The sequence below is a fragment of the Ooceraea biroi genome, chromosome 12 (assembly GCF_003672135.1).
Source record: "Ooceraea biroi isolate clonal line C1 chromosome 12, Obir_v5.4, whole genome shotgun sequence".
Taxonomy (NCBI): domain Eukaryota; kingdom Metazoa; phylum Arthropoda; class Insecta; order Hymenoptera; family Formicidae; genus Ooceraea; species Ooceraea biroi.
Genome location: NC_039517.1, coordinates 7,158,099 through 7,180,133, shown reverse-complemented (window position 1 = coordinate 7,180,133; position 22,035 = coordinate 7,158,099). Strand labels below are relative to the sequence as shown.

Here is a 22,035-nt window from a genome sequence, read left to right as displayed (position 1 = left end):
CCAATTATACGCGGCAAACGGAGGTTGATGCGGCGCTTCGACGCCAAAGCCCCGTGATCCTTGTGGGAGATATAATGAGCGCGCAATTAAATCTTACAGAACAGATGCGACACGTCGATCGATTTAATCCGATTAAATCGGGGACGAGCTACGCGGGCTCTCGCATTTGCGCCTCATCATTTTATCGCGTTGTTGGGCGATCAAGTTACGGGATCTTCATGAACAAGAATATGGCACGGATTAGAAACGCGAAATTGCAACTGCAAGCAAATAAGCTCGTATTGTTCGTGAAAACTCATTGATTGGAGACACTTGGTGTCATCGATATGTGCCGATAATGACGTCATTTTATATCAAAATGATGAAAGCTTGTAATTACTCAATGTGTTTTTTCTCATCTCGGAGTTGGAAGGAATTACATCTCACTATTTCACACATCTAGTAAGAGTGTCAGTGTGACAATAACGAAAATAAGATTGTGCATTTCTCAGCAGCATTAAATTTTCAGTATTTCGGGAGTTTACTTATTAATTCTCCGCATTATTTATTCGCGGTGAAGACAGGCTTCGTATATTCCAATTAAACGTGGAGGGAAATGCGAGAAATAACAAGCGCAGGATATTCCCTCGAGTGAGTTTTACGACTTTTAATTCGGATCGTTTAGATGCGTACTGCCTCGAGCGTAGAATTTAATATCTTATCGAGCTAGTGTTACCCCATCGTGTTTCCTGGAAAGTTCTTTTGCAACAGTTGTCTATGTAAAGGAACACCGGCAGACTCATTATAGCGTAATTATACGAAATCTGCAATATTACAGCACCTACTGTACTGTGCAATGTCTTACGTATAAATATATATGTCGTTCGAAAACTTTGTGTAAAATTACAAGTTCTGTTAATTACATATACACATTCAGTACACTCGTTCACTGTTAAATGGATGTCTATAAATTTAAAAATGCGCGACTTTGAATTAATAAAATTATCACTATTCCGTGTATTTTGTACAAATATTCATCTACTAATTAAAACTTGGCGAGATAAACAGAGTTCACAAATTTTCGAAGAGATATTCACACAATCAAACGCTTAAAACGTTTGAAAAATGAGAATCAAATAGAGAACAACAGGATATTAAAGCGATTGTATCCGAAACATTCGTTTTAATCCCGCGTTGATTGAATTATAATCTCTTTGAAAGAAAATACGTCGGTATTCAGCTACCTACTTCGATCAGAAACCAAAGGGGCATTGCTATCATGGATGCTTGTGTAACAAGCACCAGGTACCTTCTGCAAAGGGAACCTTTGGTAAACGTTTCCACTTCTAATGCCATGGGAGAAGTCACAACAGTACATGGTGTGTAAGTACGGCCTCTTGCAATTGTAGAGCGATCTATTTTCGCGATTTTATTTTAAGATTACCTAAATTCAAGAGCGCAGGTATTAATCGAGGTTTCAATTGCATTTAGATTCGTGAAAATTTTGCAGGTTTAATGTTTCGGGAAATTTGACACAATGTGATATAGGAATTCGGAGATGTTCGAAATATAAATTCGCTTGTCGCTCATTCAAAGGTTGGAGACAGATGATGGCATTTAAAGATGTTCGCCGAAGCCTCTGATTTCTACAATTGCTTGCATCAGCAAAGGATGATAATGTCAAACGGCTCGGTAGACCCTGTAATCATGTTTCCGCAATCGTTTTACTTTGAAATCTCAATTTCGCGTCGCCACTGTTAGACCGGAGCATTCTCCTGCAATGTGTTTGTAATATAAGTAATAAGCAGTTGTATTTCAACTGTATCGCTGTTACGCCAGATTACGCGTTTTACGGTACCATTGAAATCTCATCTCTCGGTAAAGTAAACGACGTCACAGCACGATGCGTTTTCATTTATAACGTCATCTACGTGTCAACGTGACGCAAATGCGAGCGATTTTACTGTGAAAAGCAACACATTTAATTTAGCATAATCCCACGTATTGTATCCCAATCATATTTCACAATTACGGTCTTATTCATTTCCACAATGTACAGATTATTAAAACGAATCCGTTCGCTCCGGTTTCACGACGCGAATCCACACGAAAGCCGTAGGCGGCTTTTTTCCACGCAAGAATTTTTAATCGATCCTAGTGTTTGCTGCTCGCGAACGAGTATGGAGCTTAAAAAAGCGGGAAAAAACCATGAAAATTCACTCGAGCGTCTGCCGATGTGGTCTCGATAATCGATACATCTCAGCGACAGTTCATTTCATCCGAAATGTAGCAGGAATGAAAATCTGCGATTACAATAAAATCCCGGGCGGCCACGCGGATGAAAGCCTCGAGATACATCTTTATTTTATTCCCCCTTTTTTTCCCGCCCTGTCAGGCAGCATCCGTCTCTTACGCATCTCTCATCTCGTACCTGAGGCACGAAAAGTAATTTCTTTCGACGATGTTTCCTCAGGACCACCGGTATCAAATCCCGTTTGCCAGCAATCTTCTGTACGAATACATTATGAAGCCCTCTTCTTCCGGCACGGCGCGGCGGTTTACACGCAAACGCGAATACTTTTTTCCAAATACAAGCGCAATGAGCTCTTCCTATCTCTCTCTTTCTCTCTCCCCTCGGGAAGAACACTTGATGTGATTCTTTCTTTTACGTGAGGCACCAGGTCTGTTTATTCGTTGGCGAAAGCTTCATTCGATCCGGATGGTAGTCCGCTTTGATCGTAACACACGTGTAAGGCGCTTATAAAACGCTGTTGATCGAGTTCACAGAGGAGCCTCCTGCAGCACGTTCGATCGTCATTGCCCAGATAAGCCGAGGTCTAAGTATCTATCCCTTTTCCATGACGGATCGAGGATTTCCCAAAGGGTCTCACGTTCCTCCACGCTTCGCATCCCATTATCGAGCGTTTATTCCTCAGGTGTCTGTGCGATCACTTTCGTCGAATCCGAAAAGAAATCCACTCGCACTCCAGCTCGGTAGACCAGTACTCCATCACTCGTGCCATCTTCACGATTGTTTTCTGAAAAATCATACGTCCTCCGTGTGCTCCCATTATTTTCCCTACATTTGCATGTCCGACCATAGTCAATTGTCGGACGGACAATACAGGTGCTATTACCGAGTTAAATTACGTTACAAAGGAGCTCTATGAAATGGAGCGTATAAGACGAGATACTCATGGATTCAACTGGATTTAATATATTCCGCAAACATGAGACTAGCAGCCCACATAGCTCTAAGAGCTATCTGCTTTCTGAAATGTGTTAAAATGAATGTAACAAAAGACGCGTTAAGAAATATGTTCAAAAATTAACCGTGAAGCATATAATACGACGGTAGTAATAAAAAGTATTAGAAATTTAACTTATTTTTCAAGAAAGTTGCGAAGTAATTATAAAATAATATAGAAAAGTAATCGTACCTGAAAATATCTAAAAATACTAAAACTGCGTTACAATACTTTTAATTGATTCCGTCGAATTATAATCAAAAGGCCAAAAGTCAATTTATATGTATATTACTTTGCAAGTTACAGTTAACTTGGATTATATCGATTGTTGTCGCTTCGAATTACGTTACACACAATCAACAACTTGAAACACTCTCCCTCGCACCATTCTCCTTCCAGTCTTCTGCACTTAGAGAACTGCGCACACCTGAGATCTGCTTCTATCAGACCGCACTCGGTCTCATCCTGCAACTCAAATTCATCACTCGTATAGTTCCCTTGTTAGGCGCGAGCGACCGGTACGCACGACTCGCTCGTGCTAATTAACCAGTCTAATTCCGCGTGCAGGATTTAATTAACTTTGAAATCTTCGCCGAGGGAGACACTGATGTCTGACAACTGGTAAATAAGCACAACTCCTGCCAAACATTCCCAGTTTCTCTTGACACACAGCATTGTTCCCCGCGGATGCAACTTTCCACGTTTCTCTAGGAGACACTCACTCAAATGCAACTTTCCGCAAAATTCGGCTTGTCATTCCGGCGGCGGGCATGTCCTGCGGGAATGATGACGTCGCGGCACATCCTCCTGCGGTAATCGTTCTTCAGCGTGAGATGACACGCGTCATTCCCTAAGCCGATCGCGACGTCGGCCTGGTCGTGTATGCGGAAGCGACACGGCATTTTCTTGTCGAGACCCGGATCAAGAGTGACCCTCGCGATCCTCCCATAATGTTTCTTTCTTCTTCGTCCACCGTGAGAAACCGTGCATCAGATACACGTCTCGTTCGCCACAGTCACTGTGGTACCGTCCATCGTTTTTTCGCTGGTGGATTGACACTTGGCTCTGCCATTGCTAGACCGCACGATGAATGATGACTTGTTCCTCGTGTTCGGTGGCTGCACGTCGGGACTCGGGAGGTTTATCATGGACTTCTCCATGTCGCAGTGGCTCACCTCGTCGTCCTCGTCGTCGAGACGCAGTCTCGACGACAAGCGAAGCATCTCGCTCGCATGCGACGCGTGGCATCTGCGAAGCGAACACGAAAATTGGGATTAGCTGGAAGCAGGATTAATTACACGAAATTGAGTGCGAGAATCAAGAATCATTAAGTAGAAGAAAGTATCTCCTCAAGAAATGACAAAAGAATTTTCGAAACATTTTCAGGGAATTTTCTCTTGTAACAATTGAACAAGTGACAACGGTAGACGCTAAAATTGTTGCACTTGCACTTACCTAATGCTATGTTGATAATGTACACTTCTCACGCGAACCACCTGGGATCCTCTTCTAGACCCACAACCACAGACCGTGCTGTCCTTCATACTGCTGAGATCATCCCTCGTGATGGCGGGACTGGTCGGTGTGCAATAGAGCGTTTTCTTGAATGCTATCCTGTACTTGGCACTCATCAGGTTGTACAGGATCGGGTTCGCGGTGGTGCTGAAGTAGTACAGGCAGCCGCCCAGCGGATATAGCCAGTCGTTAATATCGTCGAAGGCGGACACCTGATACACGTACAACAAGCGCTGAGCGTGAAAGGGCGCCCAGCAGATAAAAAATGTTATCACGACCGCACCTGTGGAATGAAGTCATCGGTATCCTTCACGTAGCCGTTTTACTGTCGCTTCGAGGATAAAGGAGAAATGTACGTGGTGCGCCGAGAGAGGATATAATATCAATATCTCAGAAGTGGTATTAAGAATTGAGTAGCTTCTACCGAAAATGGGTATCAGGCTCTTGACGTCAGTACTAAACATGCCATTAATGAAATCCCGTACCGAATTTTTGATGAAGTTCTCAAGTTCGTCTTAATTAGTACTTTTAAGCTTCCTGCTTAAAAGCTGGACGCGTATCTCATCAAACGCAAAACTTTCCCTTTCAAAGAGGAAGTTAAACGGAATTAATGGGCGAGCAAGAAAAGTTTTCGCCGTGCATTTTAATTTGCTAGATCCGTTTATTCGTCAGGAGAATTACCGAGGAACCTGAAATCGCTTTCTGCCTCGTATCGGCAGGCGTATTACGAATGCAGAGATGCCGCATGCGATTGTAAGCTCATCGATTGCCACCACACTCCATGTGATATCTATCCAGCCGTAACGAATGCAGATGTTATGGAAATTCTGCTTTATTGGTATTCTGTATCGATTATGGAAATGTATTCGCGCGATATAAAAAATGCGTATTTTCTACTTCCGCCTGCTTCTTTCTCTCTCTCTTTAGAAACGGCGATAATTTAAGAGAACGTTGCCAGGAGGGAAGTTTAATTTTTATCGTGCCAATAAGTTTCGAATAGTTTAGACTAAGGAACGGTAAGATTAAGTATCATTCTTTGCGTTTCGCCAGAGAATTTACATAAAAGGATAAATCTGCGGTATCGAGAAAAAAGTTTGGCGGATGCGAACGGCGAAATGCGAAGGCGGAGATATTTAAATAGCACTTTTGCTGTCGTATCATGCGATTCCGAACTCGCGCATTGCCGTAATTTATTATACCTTCGCGTTTGGACGTCTGACGGGCGCGTTATTATGCTGCCGTGAATCGGTGAATTTACGTCGATGCATACAGCCTTATAGGTTTTAACCGAGGCGCGTTATCTTCGTGGCTAAGGAAATGTGAGAGCAAGCTGCAGCAGCAACAACAGCAGCAGCTCGATGATTAATCGATACAGCTCTCTTATCTTTCACTCTGTCGCGCAAGGATATTTAACACGGCTTGCAAACGCGATATAGAACAATGACATTGATTATGAGAGGGAAGCTTATACAAAATTTGCTTATGCAAACCGAGAACATTTTTCTCGTGTAATAAAGCTAGCAAAAGAAGCAGAGATAAACAGACTAATAAGCAGTTAAACTCCAGTAGATCTGAACTATCGTTTAAACGGTATCTGCGCAAGAATCCAATATTTTAACGTCTTTTAATATTCAGATTTTATTCTACCAACCGTGAACCGTATTTTTCTCTTAAACATATTCAACGTGAAGTTGAAGACATATATCTGGGCAAAATCCTTTTTTACATGCGACCAGCATACTTTTATCCCTTTTCGAAGAACCTTTTAGAGAACACCATTTTTCTCCGCGACGCGTCGCGAAAACGAGATACCATTTCGCATTACGCGTCGCTGGTTCACATCTTCGTATGTGTTTGGATAAATGGGATAAGAGCAAAAGGATCTGGGTTACGTGTGCATCACACTTCGAAGTGATTAAGTAAATCCCTTATTGAACCGATATCATTCATAGATTATTAACTGTAAACTTCATCAGGTCGAGGAAGCTGATTTGGTAGAGAAAGACAAAAATATCGTTCGCACCTTCGTTAACAAGGGATGAAGCTGAGGTCAAATGCATTGTCTATCATGAGGCTGATGCGAGATCGGGCTAACTTCGCAAACAATGTACGGTTTGCGAGCTGGAAATCTGACGTTACGTCATCGCATTACACGGCGGATCTTCAGCATCGTCGGTCCACGGATGCGCGCGCGCGAAAATGAAAACCACGCGGTTACCTCGCGGAATTTTGACATCTCTCATCTACAGCGACTGTAATCTCGTGTCTAAACTAACGATCACGATACAGGTCCCTTACAGCAATTTATCGAGAGTTTGAACTGTGCATTTCGCATTGGCATCGATATAAGGTTTTCGGTGAAGATTTTGTATGCAAGAGAGATGACGACAGATACCATACATATACAGGGTGTCCCGGGTTTTAACCGACAAACTGCGGGAGCATATTCTACTAGTGGAAATAAGAAAAAATTCTTATATCGAGTTTGCTTAGAAATGCTTTATTACAAAGTTATAAACCAATATTGAAAAGAAATATGAGATAAGTAACAACGGAACATAGTGTAGAATTTGGAAGGTCGAAGATGTTTATGTTACGTGTATTCACATGTATTCATGTTCACTATGTTGAAACGATTCAGTACGATTGTTACTTTCACAACAGTAGCTGTTAGATTTCAATCGTCGTGTCAACTAGCAATTACTATCAGAATGCCAAAAGTGTTTTCAAATGAGGAATACACTGATATTCATTTCGTGTACGGATTCTGTGACGGAAATGCACGAGTTGCCGTACGAGAGTATCAACGTAGATTTCCTAACAGGAGAGTACCAGATAGATTTAAAGCAACGAATTACTAATTCAGTTACTGAGATGCAACAAAATTTTCAGGAATGTCGTACCGTAACAAATTCTGTACTACGTCGATGTCTAGCTTGTATCGATGTGCAAGGACAACATTTTGAAATGCGTCACTAAATCATTGCGTAGATAATTTTTATTTTTGTGAAAAAATCCGTTGTTACTTATCTGATATTTCTTTTCAATATTGGTTTATAACTTTGTAATAAAGCATTTCTAAGCAAACTTGATATAAGAATTTTTTCTTATTTCCACTAGTAGAATATGCTCCCGCAGTTTGTCGGTTAAAACCCGGGACACCCTGTACATATTCATACATATTAACATATTCACTATCAGCGTGTAGTTTCGAAACGATCCCTCATCACAGCTCAAGTTTTGTCCCTGACAAATGAGCATAATGTCTCACATGTGTAACACGTAGTAGCGAACATATTAGGTGGAATTTTCATATATTTTACGAACAGTCATAGTTGCACAAAACGAGATTATCCTCAGAATATATACTCAGGATGTTCTGAGACGTTATGGGATATTATATGGGAGGTGTTATATTCTGTACAATTCAGGAATGGTTCTCGTTTTGTGTAATCCGGACATAAATCTCAACTTTGAGCACACACACACATACACACCGGAAACGTACATCACATGCGGCACGATTTTGGCGGAATTTTCCTATTTCGAAAACAGTTAACGACCGCGTCGCGCCCGCATGTCGAGTCTTTAATTGACTTTTTAACTTCGTTCCTCGTAATGAATGTGTACCGCGTGCGCGTGCGGAGCGTATTGATGGCGACTCTGAAATTCCACCGTGTACAATTTATAAAACATAACGGCACGAAATAAAACGCCGCGGGCATATAAAAACGACGCGAGATCGAAATAAAATTTCGCGGCGCGACGTGATAAATTCAATGGGACGCGTTACGGGGGTTACACAGTAGCTGTGTGTTACGTGCCTGTGCATGTGCACACATTCCCCGCGTATGCGTATGCGGACGGGTGCACGCGCGCGTGTGTATATGTGCATTTGTGTGTGGTCCAGAAAAGACGGAAATTTACTGAGCATTCGGATGATGGCTTTTCGTGATTGAGCCTGCTTCGTCTCTCCGTGAACGGAACCCTCGATGCTGCGCCCGAGGCCGTTATTTTGTATTCGAAGGCCCATCCTTACGTAAAGCACCGCGATGGACAGCATCGGTACGAGGAAGAATATGAGGCAGCTAAGCTCGTAAAGCGGGAATTTCGGCATGTTGGGCAGCAACATCGCGCACATTGCTGACTCCTCGGAGTGGCGACCTGATCCTGCGAGCAAATACAAGAAGCGAATTAAATTCCTCGTGGAATGAATTGATCCTTTGTAACGAACATCTGTAATGAGCGTGCCGGCATCTCGTTTGCAAAATTCACCGGACTTCCGATCGAATGACAGAAAGCCAGTAATCGTATAAGCAGCCGCGAATTATCAAAAATGTTTTAATCTGACGGATTTTCAATGCACAAGCTTTATTAAACGAGTGTCCCGGAAATACAAATTCTCTCGCGCTTGGAATTTCATTGCGATCTTTCGGTTGCACGTTGCAGCTGTTAGATTAAAAGGTTTAAATTCTATCAGTGCGAAACGCATTATAACATGTTCTGACTAATCAATTCGCAATGAAGTTGCCACTTACCCGCGCAATGTGTGTAAAATGTAACATTTCAATATTTTAAACGGGATTTCGCTGGAGCACAGATTTCGGATTTCGAAATTCACAGGTTTTACAGTGCGCGCGTGGATCAAAGCAAAAAAGTTGATCTTGCAATTAAGTTCGTGATATAAATTAAGTATTGGTTTTAATTTAATTTGAATGTATCGCAAAGCCCGTTAATAACGATCTGAAATGCTAATGCGACATTGAGCTCCGCATTATCGCGAAACAAAACTTTTAATTATGTCACTTCATCAGATATAATTTTAATTGCTTCTTACCCCGTTTTACGTTTTCGATATTCCGCCGTTGATTACGTGAAATATAAAACGCGATATTAATGTGTCCGTCATACGTAACAAACGCACGTTACAAGTACACCGTTAGGATCATGAATCGCTGCAATTTAAGGTGAGACGCGTCTCAGTATATAGGTGAAACTCGCGATGAACATCGCTGATGAAAAATCTGAAAATGCTACTACCGTCATGCAAGACCGCCATACTGGGTTCTTTACGTCGCCGTTATTCATTGCGATCCTTTCCTATTTCAACAGCGCGATCAGGTTTGCGATTGCACTCTATAATAACAGTGATATATATTTTTCCGCTTCATCGAGACGAATTGCAAATTGCGATACGATAGTGCGATACGAAAGCAGGGCTTTGTAATTTACCGTATTCGCATATGGAATAAATGCGTTCCGCTTTTCTTCGCCACTGCTGAACTCGTACACTGCCCATATGGCGGAATATATGTCGTAAATTTTTCGCGCGATCGGACGCGGCTTTTTCCAGTACGGTAATCGCGATTTTCACAGGTCGCCGTTGTCGGTATCGTTCACGGTATCAAACAAACGTTAATTCGCCCCGTATAAAGGTACCTCCTTTTGTGCAATGTAACTGCGGCTGCACGCACGCACAAGTATTGTCCTCGTGTCCGCCCCCGGTTTCTCATTGAATTTCCAAAGAGCGACCGCGTTCGATATTATTAATTTCATGTTGCTGCACACAACGCGTCTGAGAGCACCTCTTTCGCGAAACAAATATGTGCCTCTTTCGTGAAACAAATATGTGCCTCTTTCGCGAAACCAATATGTCGTTTTTATCCGTTCGTGTTTTCGAAGTGTTTTTGAAGTGATGTAACAACATGAGAAATTGAACGATATTCATTTCAGCGTATTTTAATTTCTGAAAAATGAAAATGAGAAATTCTGTTAATTGGCAGCTGCCTTTCGTGAAAATTACAGCAAGTGAGTAATGACAGAAACTAAATTAAGTTTACTTAAGCATAATTAACTAGACAAAGAAGAGAATAGAATAAAACAGATTGTTAATTGTTTTGAAAGAAGAGAATTTGGAGGCTATTTCTGATTTTGTAACTAAAGAATTCTTCTCGCGAAACGACTTCCTATCAATCCCATTTAATACAGTTTTTTGCAGTCTGTGCATGCTACCATGGAAATTGGAAAATGCACGCGGTGCCGTGAGCACGACCGGAGGTACCGCTCGCGTTAAGCCGCGACCGGAAATCTGCGGCGAAACGATCCATTCGGCATATTTGCGCCGAATACAGACATGGTCCATACGTCGCAGTTCGTTCGCGGATGGCCATTTTCACAAAATAAAGCTTAACATTCACTCACGAAGAAAACGATCCAGGCAAAACAGAATCGTGTCGTGGAATTGAAACAAATGTGTGAATTCTCGCGAACAAAACACGGAAGGTTGCTTCTCTTTATATTTTATTTCTGATTTCCTGTAAGTCGTAGTTATGTAACGTGTATTCTTATGATTTTTGTTACGTGATTTTCAAGATGCAACTTTTGATAAATTATTTGATAATTTATCTGACTATCGATAGTCGAATATCGATAGATAGATAGATCTCGGAAAACTCGCTGAAAGTATGCCGCTTAATTGGACGAGCGTCTGCTTGAAACGAGTCTATCCATCGCTAGGCCACGAGTGTACTCATGATGAGCAAATAGGCCAGCCATAATTAGATGTAGATCGCAAACGCGCTGCGTGCATACGTTTACTCGGAGTACTCAGTTCCTCAAATGATCTCCGTACATCCGCGTATCGATCTAAAAGACCATCGGAGGACTGATAGAAACATCATATATGTTCTTCTTTCCCGAAAGTTTTCTTCGGGCACTTTCTTCTTGTAGATTTCATCAAATCTTCTTTTGAGTTTTCTTATGAGGCAGAGATTTTGCAGTAATGTTGTTAAAATTACTGATTTAGCTACCATCGAGTTATATAGAGAAACTATAAAACTGTTCAAACAATTGTATCATACACTGAGCTTTCTCGGAGTCATTCAATCTTTAAATCTCAAAAGTTTTCTTTCAGTCCGAACTTATATCAACTTATGTCACAATGGTCGTGATCGGCTTATATCATATTTAATAGAAAAAGTAGATTGACTGTTAGCACTCACGGTAAGAGACACTCACTTGGTGGATACTCGAGGTAATTGACGGTGGTGTACACGGCAAAGGGCAGAGCGAAGATAAGAGCTAGCACCCAGGCACCCACGATGAATCGTACAGGTCGTTTCAGTCCGCTCATTGCATACAGATGTAGAGGATGGCATATCGCTAGGTATCGCTCCAACGAGAACACCACTATCGTTAGCACGGACACGTAAGAAGACCTTAAAATAAAAAAAGGCGATTTTATAATCGCGTGCTGGGATATTTTATAATTGCCTGTATTTGCGCGATGTCGATCGGTGCCTTAATTTTTCAACTCTAAAAGAAGGTAAACATTATTATAATATTAGATTATATATCTCTACCTTCACTTGACTTGAACTTTTAAGTGTTTAAAAGCTTCTTTCTAAACCTTAAAACGTTAAATTAAGGAAACAAAAACTGTAAGTTTAAAACGCATAAATCTTAATATCCAACTAAAGATAAATCTGTGATCGTGAAAACGTGAGAAAGCTTTCAGCGGAAATATATTAATTTAAAAATAAATTAATACCTCTTATAATTGCATAATCGTTATTAAAATCTTGTAATTGTAATTGAGGATAAGATGTTCTCGTTATTCCTTCAAGCATCTTTGATGTTGCGGCGTGGAATATGTCAGACGTAATCTAAATGTAAACTAATAAAATGCATTCCGAGTAACTACTGTTACTAATATAGCTTTGAGGCTTCTTCATGTAGTATGTTAATTTACTTTACGCTTACTTCAGTGTATGCGTTCCTTTCTCAAATTTATGTGCATACTTTTAAGCTTTATCTGCACTGGCATGCAATTTATCTAACTAAGAGAACTTGCTCGACTGTATTTTTTTCAATTTGCGTATAACAAAAATATTAAACTACCAGTTGCTATACACATTACAGAATTATGATAAAAAATTTATAATTAATCTATCGAGTCTTCAAAGTTCTGTATTACAGTATCGCTTTGTCTAATAATAAATAATTCTAATTAAACTTACATTTCTGAAACATACGCTCGTATCTTACACAAACCCACTCCGAGTGTCCATGGATATTGCTGCCAGAATACGCTCAACTCATTGGGCAATCCTGGAAACAGAAAGAAATATCAAAAATAGGCCAGTTTTACGTATTGCTTATTTTTATTAATTTCTATTAATTTTTATTATTTTTATTAATTAATGATCGAATCTTTATCTGTATGTGTAATTTCATAAACGTGGATTGAGTAAAGGAATAAATCGATATTAGAAGAGTGTTTACTCCTTGTCAATTTAGTGTTCAATCTATGTCTGTTATCTTGGCACCATTATCTCGGTTAGGTAAAAATTTATTTCCCGAGGAGAGAGCTATAAAGAGAGAGTAATATAATAATTGATTGCGCATCGTTCAACTGCTTTATTTACTTCTCTGCTGCATTAATTATTTTTACAGAGATTACAAAGAACGCGAGATGTAAGTTTTTCAAGCGGGAAAATGTCAAGCAACGTAAGAGTAAAAAGCGACATTAAATGTTCTATTAAACGTTAGCGCAATTATAATTATAGATGATCATAATGAGTTATCCCTCGTTTACGCGTGTAAACGAAGCAGACGAATAAACGCGCGATTCAAAGATTCAACCGTTATTAATTTAATGTAGCCTGTGAAAAGGATTTCTCCTGCTTTTTATCATAATTTTCTTGATAATTTTATTAATTTTCTATCACCACGTTATTTTAAAATAACGTTAATTATAAAACGCCAGGTTGGAACAGCCCATGCCCTAATTTACGATTCGGGAATCCGCTGTAAATCAGCTTCCGTTGAGATTTATAGCTGCCTTGAATTTAATTCCCCCGACGTACTAAAGAACTCTCCGAAACTTTTTTTCTAAGGATTTCCGCAACGCGTCACATGTCACACTCGCGTCTGTCTCGTAATAAGCTTATAATGACGCAACATCTGCCGAAAATTTCACGAGATAAAATGTGAGATCGATACAGCTACAGATCACGAAATTAAAATTAAAGACAAACCATTTTGTTTTATATAAGATCATCGTTGTCGTGAAGAGAGAAAGAGAGAGAGAGAGAAAGAGAGAAATTTAATTGCGGTCCCATGACGAACGAGAAGCTCTTGTTAGAATTTCTTGGACGGTAACAGCCGAACGAAATGTCGAAATTAATTCTGTTTACAAGCCATGCTGCAATTACCTGTCACCGCAAATTATTTCATGACTCGTTACGCGTTATTTGCGCCCGATATAGCGTATGCTTATATTTTTTCCACGCTTGCCAGTTCCGGAACGCACATCGCTTATTACATTGGATCGTTGCATATGAAACGTTGAATTTCAATTAAAAATGAACACTTTATTATTACGATTGATTACAATATTTTATTACGTTATATTATATTAAAATGAGAGGCACAATAAAAACCATGTTAAAATAACCTTGTACAAAATTGTGACAAATTTTCAAGTTGTAGTGAGCTGTATTCATCATAACGTAGAAATATATTTCTAACTACCATTTTTACAACTTTATGAATGCAAATGTTAATTTTGTACTTGAAAAGAGAGCAATAACGAAAACACGTGCCATTGCATAAGGTTTAATATCCGGGTTACATAACTGGAACGTGCTTTTGATGTGTAATCTCTCTCATCTTTAAATTAGCTATTTAATTGGAACAAAATTATAAAAAATAACTTATGCTAAAAAATGTAGAAACATAACTGAATTGTTTCATTTACATGCATTTTGCTTTCAAAAGTAATCAGGAAATATAGTGGACGTAAAAGATTAATGTTCATGTGTAACAACATAATATCATGGATAAATATGCGATGTACGTACTGCACGCGCACAGTAATCGCCGCTGTAGTATTAATGTGTTAAAGAATAAATCTTTGGGCTAAGCACGAAGATCAAAAAAGGAGAGAGATCCAAAGTCAGGAACATGGGAAATGGAGAAGTTGATAATGTATGCAAACTTTATGGAATAATACCTATTTAGCATGCATTATCTAACGCTGCTAGTTCTATCTCTTGTACGTTTTGCGGGTCGATGCCGGTGGTACTGATACATTTACAGGTGTTGAAAACATAAAACGCACTCATGAATCATGCAAGGCATATAGTGTCAAGGCGACATTTCATTTAACGATTTACCTCGATGCCTGTATTGGGTGTCGCTAAAACGCATCTCGCATCGTAAAATTACAGCATAGTTTGACGGTAAAAGCAGGTAAAAGCTTTAGCGGACCGGGTTAATATCACGCCATTAAGGCTTTAGTTATATCCCAATATGCCACGTGAAGTAAATGCCTATGGTATTTAAATTTTATTAATCGATGTTCGCGCGCGCGACGCATTTTTGCTGATCGATAACTTTTATGCGGACTACCACAGAAGACTCTCATCCTTAGTGCACGAACATCTTTTCAATAATTATCATAATGTCTATTGCATAAATCAAATATAATTCATACGAACGTAGAATATTATTCTGAAATATTAAGAAATTTCAAGTATATGAAAATCTGAAAATTTATATTTTAATGATAATATGATAGAAAACGATCTTTCCTTTAAGTGGGATGTACTAAATCTTCTGGCGTGGCGCGTTTTTCTCTCATAGTTATAAATTTTGTACCTCTCATTTTATGTTCTCGATTGAGAATCGATAGCATGTATCATAATTCACCCTCGAAGATTCTTTCATATCTCTCTCAATCTCTCTCGTGATACTAAAAGAAAAATAATGCATAGATTTAAGAGGGATGAAATTCGATACATACAGCTGACGCGGATTGTATAACGAGCGTGTTGGTTTTATCGATTTTCGTTCAATCATTCGAGATGCTCGCGTACGCATCGAGGATAGATACCGCTGCGAAGATCGCTGCAAATCGTAATTAATTGAAGGTCCGGCGGAATCGCATTAGCTGCGCGGAATCGTCCATTTCACCCGACTTCAGGAGATCACAAAACCCATTAACTCGCGGTTAATATCGAGTACGTGACGAATCCTCAAATCACGCGATAGAACGTGTTCTCGCATAGACACTGGTTTTCACAATAGATTTGTTAATGCCATAATGAGGACATCAAATCATTCGTACTTGACAGCTTCAAATTTATGACTCGGAATTGAGAGCTCAAGGCTCTCGTTGCACATGTACAAATGTAACTGTTGTCAATTTGACAATATAAACACCACTGACTATTATTTATTTTTTGTATTTCTTGTCCTTTCTACTCTGAAAAGATGGAAAGGAAAAAATGCCAAGAACTCTGCGGATTCGTTATTCGCGCGATACTTGTGCGAAAATATTCTTCTCCAACCTTCTAATTAAATTTTCAATTAATTTCTTCGATTCTGGGCATTCTCTCGTTACGCGAAGTGTTGCCGTAATCAGAGAAGTTTCTCGGACGAAATCGCAAATGCGGGATGACGTTGCGTCACGAGATCGAAGTTTTTCTCACGAGAGAGTGGCTTATTAGATACGAAGTGCTTCAAGTTTTCCTCACATTTTTCTCGGCAACCTGAAATGTGCACGACGAAATGCAATATAGATGTTGGTATATATACAGCATGTCACATTCGGAGAACAATTTTTATTGACGAACGTCGAAATGTAGAATCGTTCAGGGAATAGTTCTCGAGTTTTTCGAGTCATCGAAAATGTAATGACTTTCGTGAATCAAACTTTCATAAACTGATGAAAAGGTGGGCGTTCTCCCGATAAAAACAAGGAATATGTACGTGGATAACTTGAGACATCCTGTACGTCAGGTGCGCGGAATCTCTACCATGTGCGATCATACTTGAGAGGCGTTATTACCACACCATGGGTATTCGATATACATACATATTCGCGTAGACGAGCTTCTGCATTTAAATGAGTACGTACTCATTTGTGATTCATGGTGTTTCACGGTGTCGTTTTTCATTTGCCACTTTCCTCGCCGCGAAACTTTCGCGGCATTTACAGTTCTCGAAGTGCGCTGATACGCGGATTAAGCACGGCCCGAATCTTAATCTCCGCGATAACAAACTTATCTGGAGATATCATTCTGGCTGCAATCCCCAGAGTCATTAAAAAAGTTTCGTTACTTTATTAAGTTAGCCCGTGTTAAGCACGTCGAGAATATGAAAAGAGCATTCGCGTTCAGATATAAGCTTCAACTACTTTATTATAGCACTCTCTTCTCTGCTTAAGAAAAAAATAGATGTATAGACCAAATTTCGTACTGATACCGATACTGATGCGATATTCATTATTATCGATTCGTGCGACTATTCCGCTCGACCAGATTAAAACTGGCAAAAAGATGGAGACAGCATTCCCGAGCGCTTTTTGCTTGATCTGCCTGCATTAGTCGCATACTTGAGAAATTCACGAAGCACAAAAGCGCGCTGCATATCGAATAAGGCTGAACAATCGAACACGACCGCGGAATCGAATATACGTCGACATTAAAGGCGAACAATGTTCGAAACTTCGAGCAGCTGCTGTCCGTCGGGAAAGAAAATGCTCGGCATTCGAGAAGAACGTGAGAAAAAAAAGAGAAAGACCTGAAGGACGCGAACGATGAATTCAAGCTCGATATTGGCTGCGTGACTTTAATTGCGATATATATCGGATTATTTATACTCCTTACCTGCGAGCTTGTCGTGCTTTATTGCTAAAGATATTATGCATGACTGTCACGAGATAAAAATATCTTCGACGTTGATCAAGGAATGCGAAGAGTCACTCAGCAGGAAATAAAAATTATTCTCCGCAAAATGCATGTTTTAAGGATCCACAAGTTACGGAGATTGAAGACAATATACATTAAGTGGCGAGCTTGCAGTATCAGGATCAGTATGTTCGCTAATCGTCGTCGTCGTCGTCGAGATCTTGATTAATCGATCTTACAAGCTGACAAGGGTAGTTTCCATTGTTCATCTTATGAAATCTCCCATCCTATCTCTCATCCTATGAGATATTTCAGTGCTAGAATTTATGATGCAAAAATATCTCCAGGAGATACACTTCGCTTACATTTCAGAATCAGATTTACGAAAACGGAAAATGATATTGAACCGATATTGACGATATTCTTCATGTTTCTTACAACATTAAATAATGGTTCGGAAATATTTGACATATCGTTAATCATTCTTGCAAACCTGACAGGCCCAGACAGGTCCATTTATTGTTCAAAAATATTGCAGCGTTCAGATTTATCAAGCGAAAAATATTAACCGGGGATTATGTGGTAAAAAGGGAGGGAATAGTATGTCGTAAATTATAAGAAAAAGTATCAAAAAGAGAGAACGCGAGATCCCCGGAGATATCAAATATAATTATATAATTTGATTTCATTATTTCCGTGATCCTACTGTTTATTCAATATTAAGCAATCGTTTCATGACATTTTATCGTAAATCATCTTTATAAAGCTGACGCATGAAATTCATATTTTTTCGTTTTGACAGGTTCCACGATATCGCATCACGAAGCGAATATAAATTTTCGCTTCGCGAAGTATAAATATCGAGAATACGATCGGCGTAGCAAGAGCGCAGGGTTACGCACTCAGAAAAGGAAAAATTCGAGTGAAGGACAAAACATTTCTGTTAACAATCAGAAAACGAAGGGATCGAAGGAGCATTACGTGGACAATACTCGCATACTCTCGTTCGCCCGAGAAAATTAGAAATTGCGGAGATAGGAACTGGGTTTCCCGCTATATTTACGCATTCATTTAAGGTACCGTGCCGTTCAAGCAACATCCGAACTGCTCGTCGTTGATCACACTTGTAATCCTGATAAATAGACTGTTTAAGATGAAATTGCGCCTGGAGTTGTCAGAAGCAGGCAAACAGAAGAAGGCGAGACTGAGGCATTTTACCGCAGATTGTGTGCCCGATTTATTTATTACGAAAAGAAAAGCGATATCTGTAGTCGATACGATCCAACGGTCCGTGATTGTACGCCATAAGTGTCGTGTAGGTTTTCTATCTAATACACACGGGAGAAATAACCCTTGATTAATCTCAGGAGATCTTTGCTGGGGGAACGATAATAAAGAAATACGATTATCCTCGGTCTCTACACGAGAAAGCATTCAACGGTCACTCGCAGTGAATATATTCTCGTAGATCGTCAATGTCCGTCGTTGGAATGTCCGTAATAAATAATCCGTTCGTTCGCGAAAAGCGTAATGAATCGGGAAATGCGCCTGTGACGGTGTACGTGGGAGTGCACGAGAGTTTGATAACAAGTCGCGCAGAATAAAAAAGATACGACACGTAAAAGCGAACACGCCGGTTGTTTGGTAATGCACACGCTGCAAGGGTCCTCGAATTATTTAACGCGGGCGATCGCGTTTAATTGTCAGATTAATCTGCCGAATGGTGAAAGTGATTTACGGAAATTGAAATTTCTCTATCTGTGTATTTGTTGTGAGTTTGAGTTCTTTCTCGCGACGCCACGGTGAAAATAACCGAAATTCGGGCTTGCCATGATGACGCCCGCGCCGCTCTTTCGGTCGAATAATTAATAGTAGATGAAATAGCATGCTGCGTGTGTATACGCATGGTCTCGTTAATTATCGGCCGTATATCAAAAAACGCAAATAGTTGGAACACTGTAACTTTTGTTTTACATAGCAACATATGCGATCATTCTTTGCCCGCCCAAGATGCGACAGCGTATTCGTTCTAGCGGTAACGCAGGATATCTGCAGCTGATTAAAGTGACTGATTAAATTAATCGTTGTCCCCTAAAGCGAACTCATTACGCATATAATTATCCCGATCAAAGCGATGTAACGGAAATGGGTGAAACGAACGGAATCGCGATAAAGTACCGTTTATGAAATGAACAATTGTTATCATGGACAATTTGTGCACACGCATATACATGTTTTTTTTATGTATTTCATCAGTCCATCACTGGCAGCCCGGTGTAAACACTTTAATGAGATTACGCAAACTAAATGCATGAGTAATTATCGGGCTCTGGCATGAAGCTTACGGTTAACTAATTGAGAATGACAACGAAACGTTAGCGTTTGATAAAATGCAACCGTGAATCGTGAATTCTTCGCGATCTGCAAACTGCCTGCATGGACGGAGTGACGGTGTATATAACAAAAGCAACAGAAAAGTTGATTTGTACGAAAGCTAAGACCGGCGTGCATGACTGCATATCGGATCGAAAGTGTCGGGCAAGTCATGCTTCCGCGATATTCTAGCCGCGCGTGCGGTGTCAAGTAGAATGAAATGAGATAAGTCAGACGTGCACGTAGCAGCTTCCGACAAATCGGGAATAAATCAGGAAGCGCGTTGTGAGGAGTAGATTCCCGAAGAGGGAAGGGAAATTTCGCGAATTCTGTAATCCGAATAAATAAGTCACACTAATTTATCCACTGCAAGCCGTAAATTTCAGAGAAGGTACAGGATATATGAAACTCTATAATTCGAGTAGATAACGTGCACTAATTTGTTCTTCCAAGTGATATAAAGCTCACGGAGGAAGGGAAATTTTGAGCATTCTCTAGATAATTTAAGCGAACTTGTAGTAAATTGTTTTCTGCAAACAATAATGAGTTTTCGAGAAAAGGAAAATTTCAAGCATTTTGTAACTCGCATAGTTAATCCAAAATAGAATAAAACGCGCTAAGAATATTCATTTGCGCAAACTGTAAGCTAAATAACAAAATTATTTCAATAACAAGATAATAAAAGACGCGCTGAAAACTTAAATAACATGAACATTTTTTATTATTCATAAATTCTTGTACGCCTTGGTGTTCGGGTTTGCAGAACGTCTTTTGTAGCTCGAGCGATCATGTCGATGGAAGAAATTAAGAAGAAAGAAGAAATGAATTTATATGACTCACCGAGTATTAAGAGAAGCAGGTCGGATATCGCCAGATTGAACAGATAGTAGTTAGTTGCGGTTTGCATGACGGGGTTCCGCCTGATGACGATGCAGGTAACCACGTTGCCGAACACGCCAGTGACGAAGATCAGGATGTAGACGATGGTGATCGGCAGGACGAGGGTCAGTGGCAGATTCTTCGGGCCCCAAATCGATTTCACGTACTCGGATTCGCTCAGATTCATCAGCTCCGTGATATTGTCGATGGTCACGAGGTACCGGCCCGAAAATTCCATAATTCACAGATCTCGTCAGCTTGATCGATCGTTGTTTCGCCGCAATATCGGGCAATTTCGCTGATCGAGTCATCCGATCGCGATCCGTGCGCGATCCCGCGCGCGAAGTTATCCGTGGAGTTATCTCTCGTTCCTTCTTCGGTCGATGATCATGATGACCGCACTGAATAAAAGTAATATCCTCATCGGCGAACACACAGACACCACGGATACTCGATCGTTTCTTCGGATCCCGGCACGTCAAATCGAATTCCACGCGTACATCCAGTCGCCCTTAACCAGCGACTCATTGTTTCCTCTTTTTTTCCCCCGCCGATTTGGTTTTGATCGGTTGAAACGGCAGAAGGGTGGAAACCGTCGAGAGCAGGCTCGTACGTTTTCCCCAGGAAAAACGGCCGTGACACTACACCGTGAAAATAACAGAGTGAAAAGCGTACCACTCGACGGATCGTGGACAAATGACGGCCGCTGCGGAGCGTTCTAGTCTTCTGTCGGACCACGCGCCCATCCACCACGCATCCAGCCCTTAACTTCAACCCCCTCGATAGAGCACGCCGCGCCACTCGCCCAATGGGATCCCACGCCGCATGCAAGGTATTTCGATTATTCGGCGCATATTGTTCTAAACGACCGTCACTAAACTACACCGTGATACTTTGTAACAATTTATTTTCATCAACGTCGATCAGATTTATGGGGAGGTTTTTCAACGCGCAGTGATCCGTTATCGGCGGTTAACGGGAAACGGGAAATGTGATCATACGTGAGAAAATAAATCAAGATGTCTATAAATGTCTATAAATTTAATGAAATCCGTTCTCACGGAAATCTTGTTTTCGGAAATATTGGATTTCAGAATCGGAAATTTAATAATATTTCGCCTATGTTTTCAGCAATAATTTTTGGATGATACAACTCGATTAATATATCTCAATAGCGGCTTTCGAAATATGTATAAAAATACAATATCCTATCTAAGAATAAAAATGATTTTGATATTTTGAACTGATTGGTTAGCAACTTCAATTATATCACGTTAATTTGTTAAATAAAACATTGAATTTTATTATTCGTATTGATTGCTATCATTTATTTGTCGTTATTGAAA

At 40.2% G+C, this 22,035-nt stretch overlaps 1 protein-coding gene across 1 annotated transcript; it reads right to left on the bottom strand.

Annotated features, from left to right (window-relative positions):
* Positions 1-3,295: 3,295 nt before the first annotated feature.
* LOC105284188 (neuropeptides capa receptor) lies at positions 3,296-21,406 on the bottom strand. Its single transcript, XM_011347518.3, has 6 exons — positions 20,651-21,406; positions 12,761-12,851; positions 11,760-11,959; positions 8,670-8,912; positions 4,683-5,025; positions 3,296-4,475 (listed from the first exon to the last, which is right to left on the bottom strand). Exons 1-6 carry the CDS (start codon positions 20,925-20,927, stop codon positions 4,217-4,219), a joined length of 1,413 nt encoding a protein of 470 aa, XP_011345820.1. The 5' UTR covers positions 20,928-21,406; the 3' UTR covers positions 3,296-4,216.
* Positions 21,407-22,035: the final 629 nt, after the last annotated feature.

Bases quoted from the DNA above. Each gene is read 5' to 3' on its own strand.
- LOC105284188 (XM_011347518.3), bottom strand. From the start codon at position 20,927: ATGGAATTTTCGGGCCGGTACCTCGTGACCATCGACAATATCACGGAG. The intron at 12,852-20,650 runs GTGAGTCATATA...TTCTGTTTCCAG, and splicing joins CCTGCTTCTCTTAATACTCG to GATTGCCCAATGAGTTGAGC. The intron at 4,476-4,682 runs GTAAGTGCAAGT...TTCGCTTCGCAG, and splicing joins CATTATCAACATAGCATTAG to ATGCCACGCGTCGCATGCGA.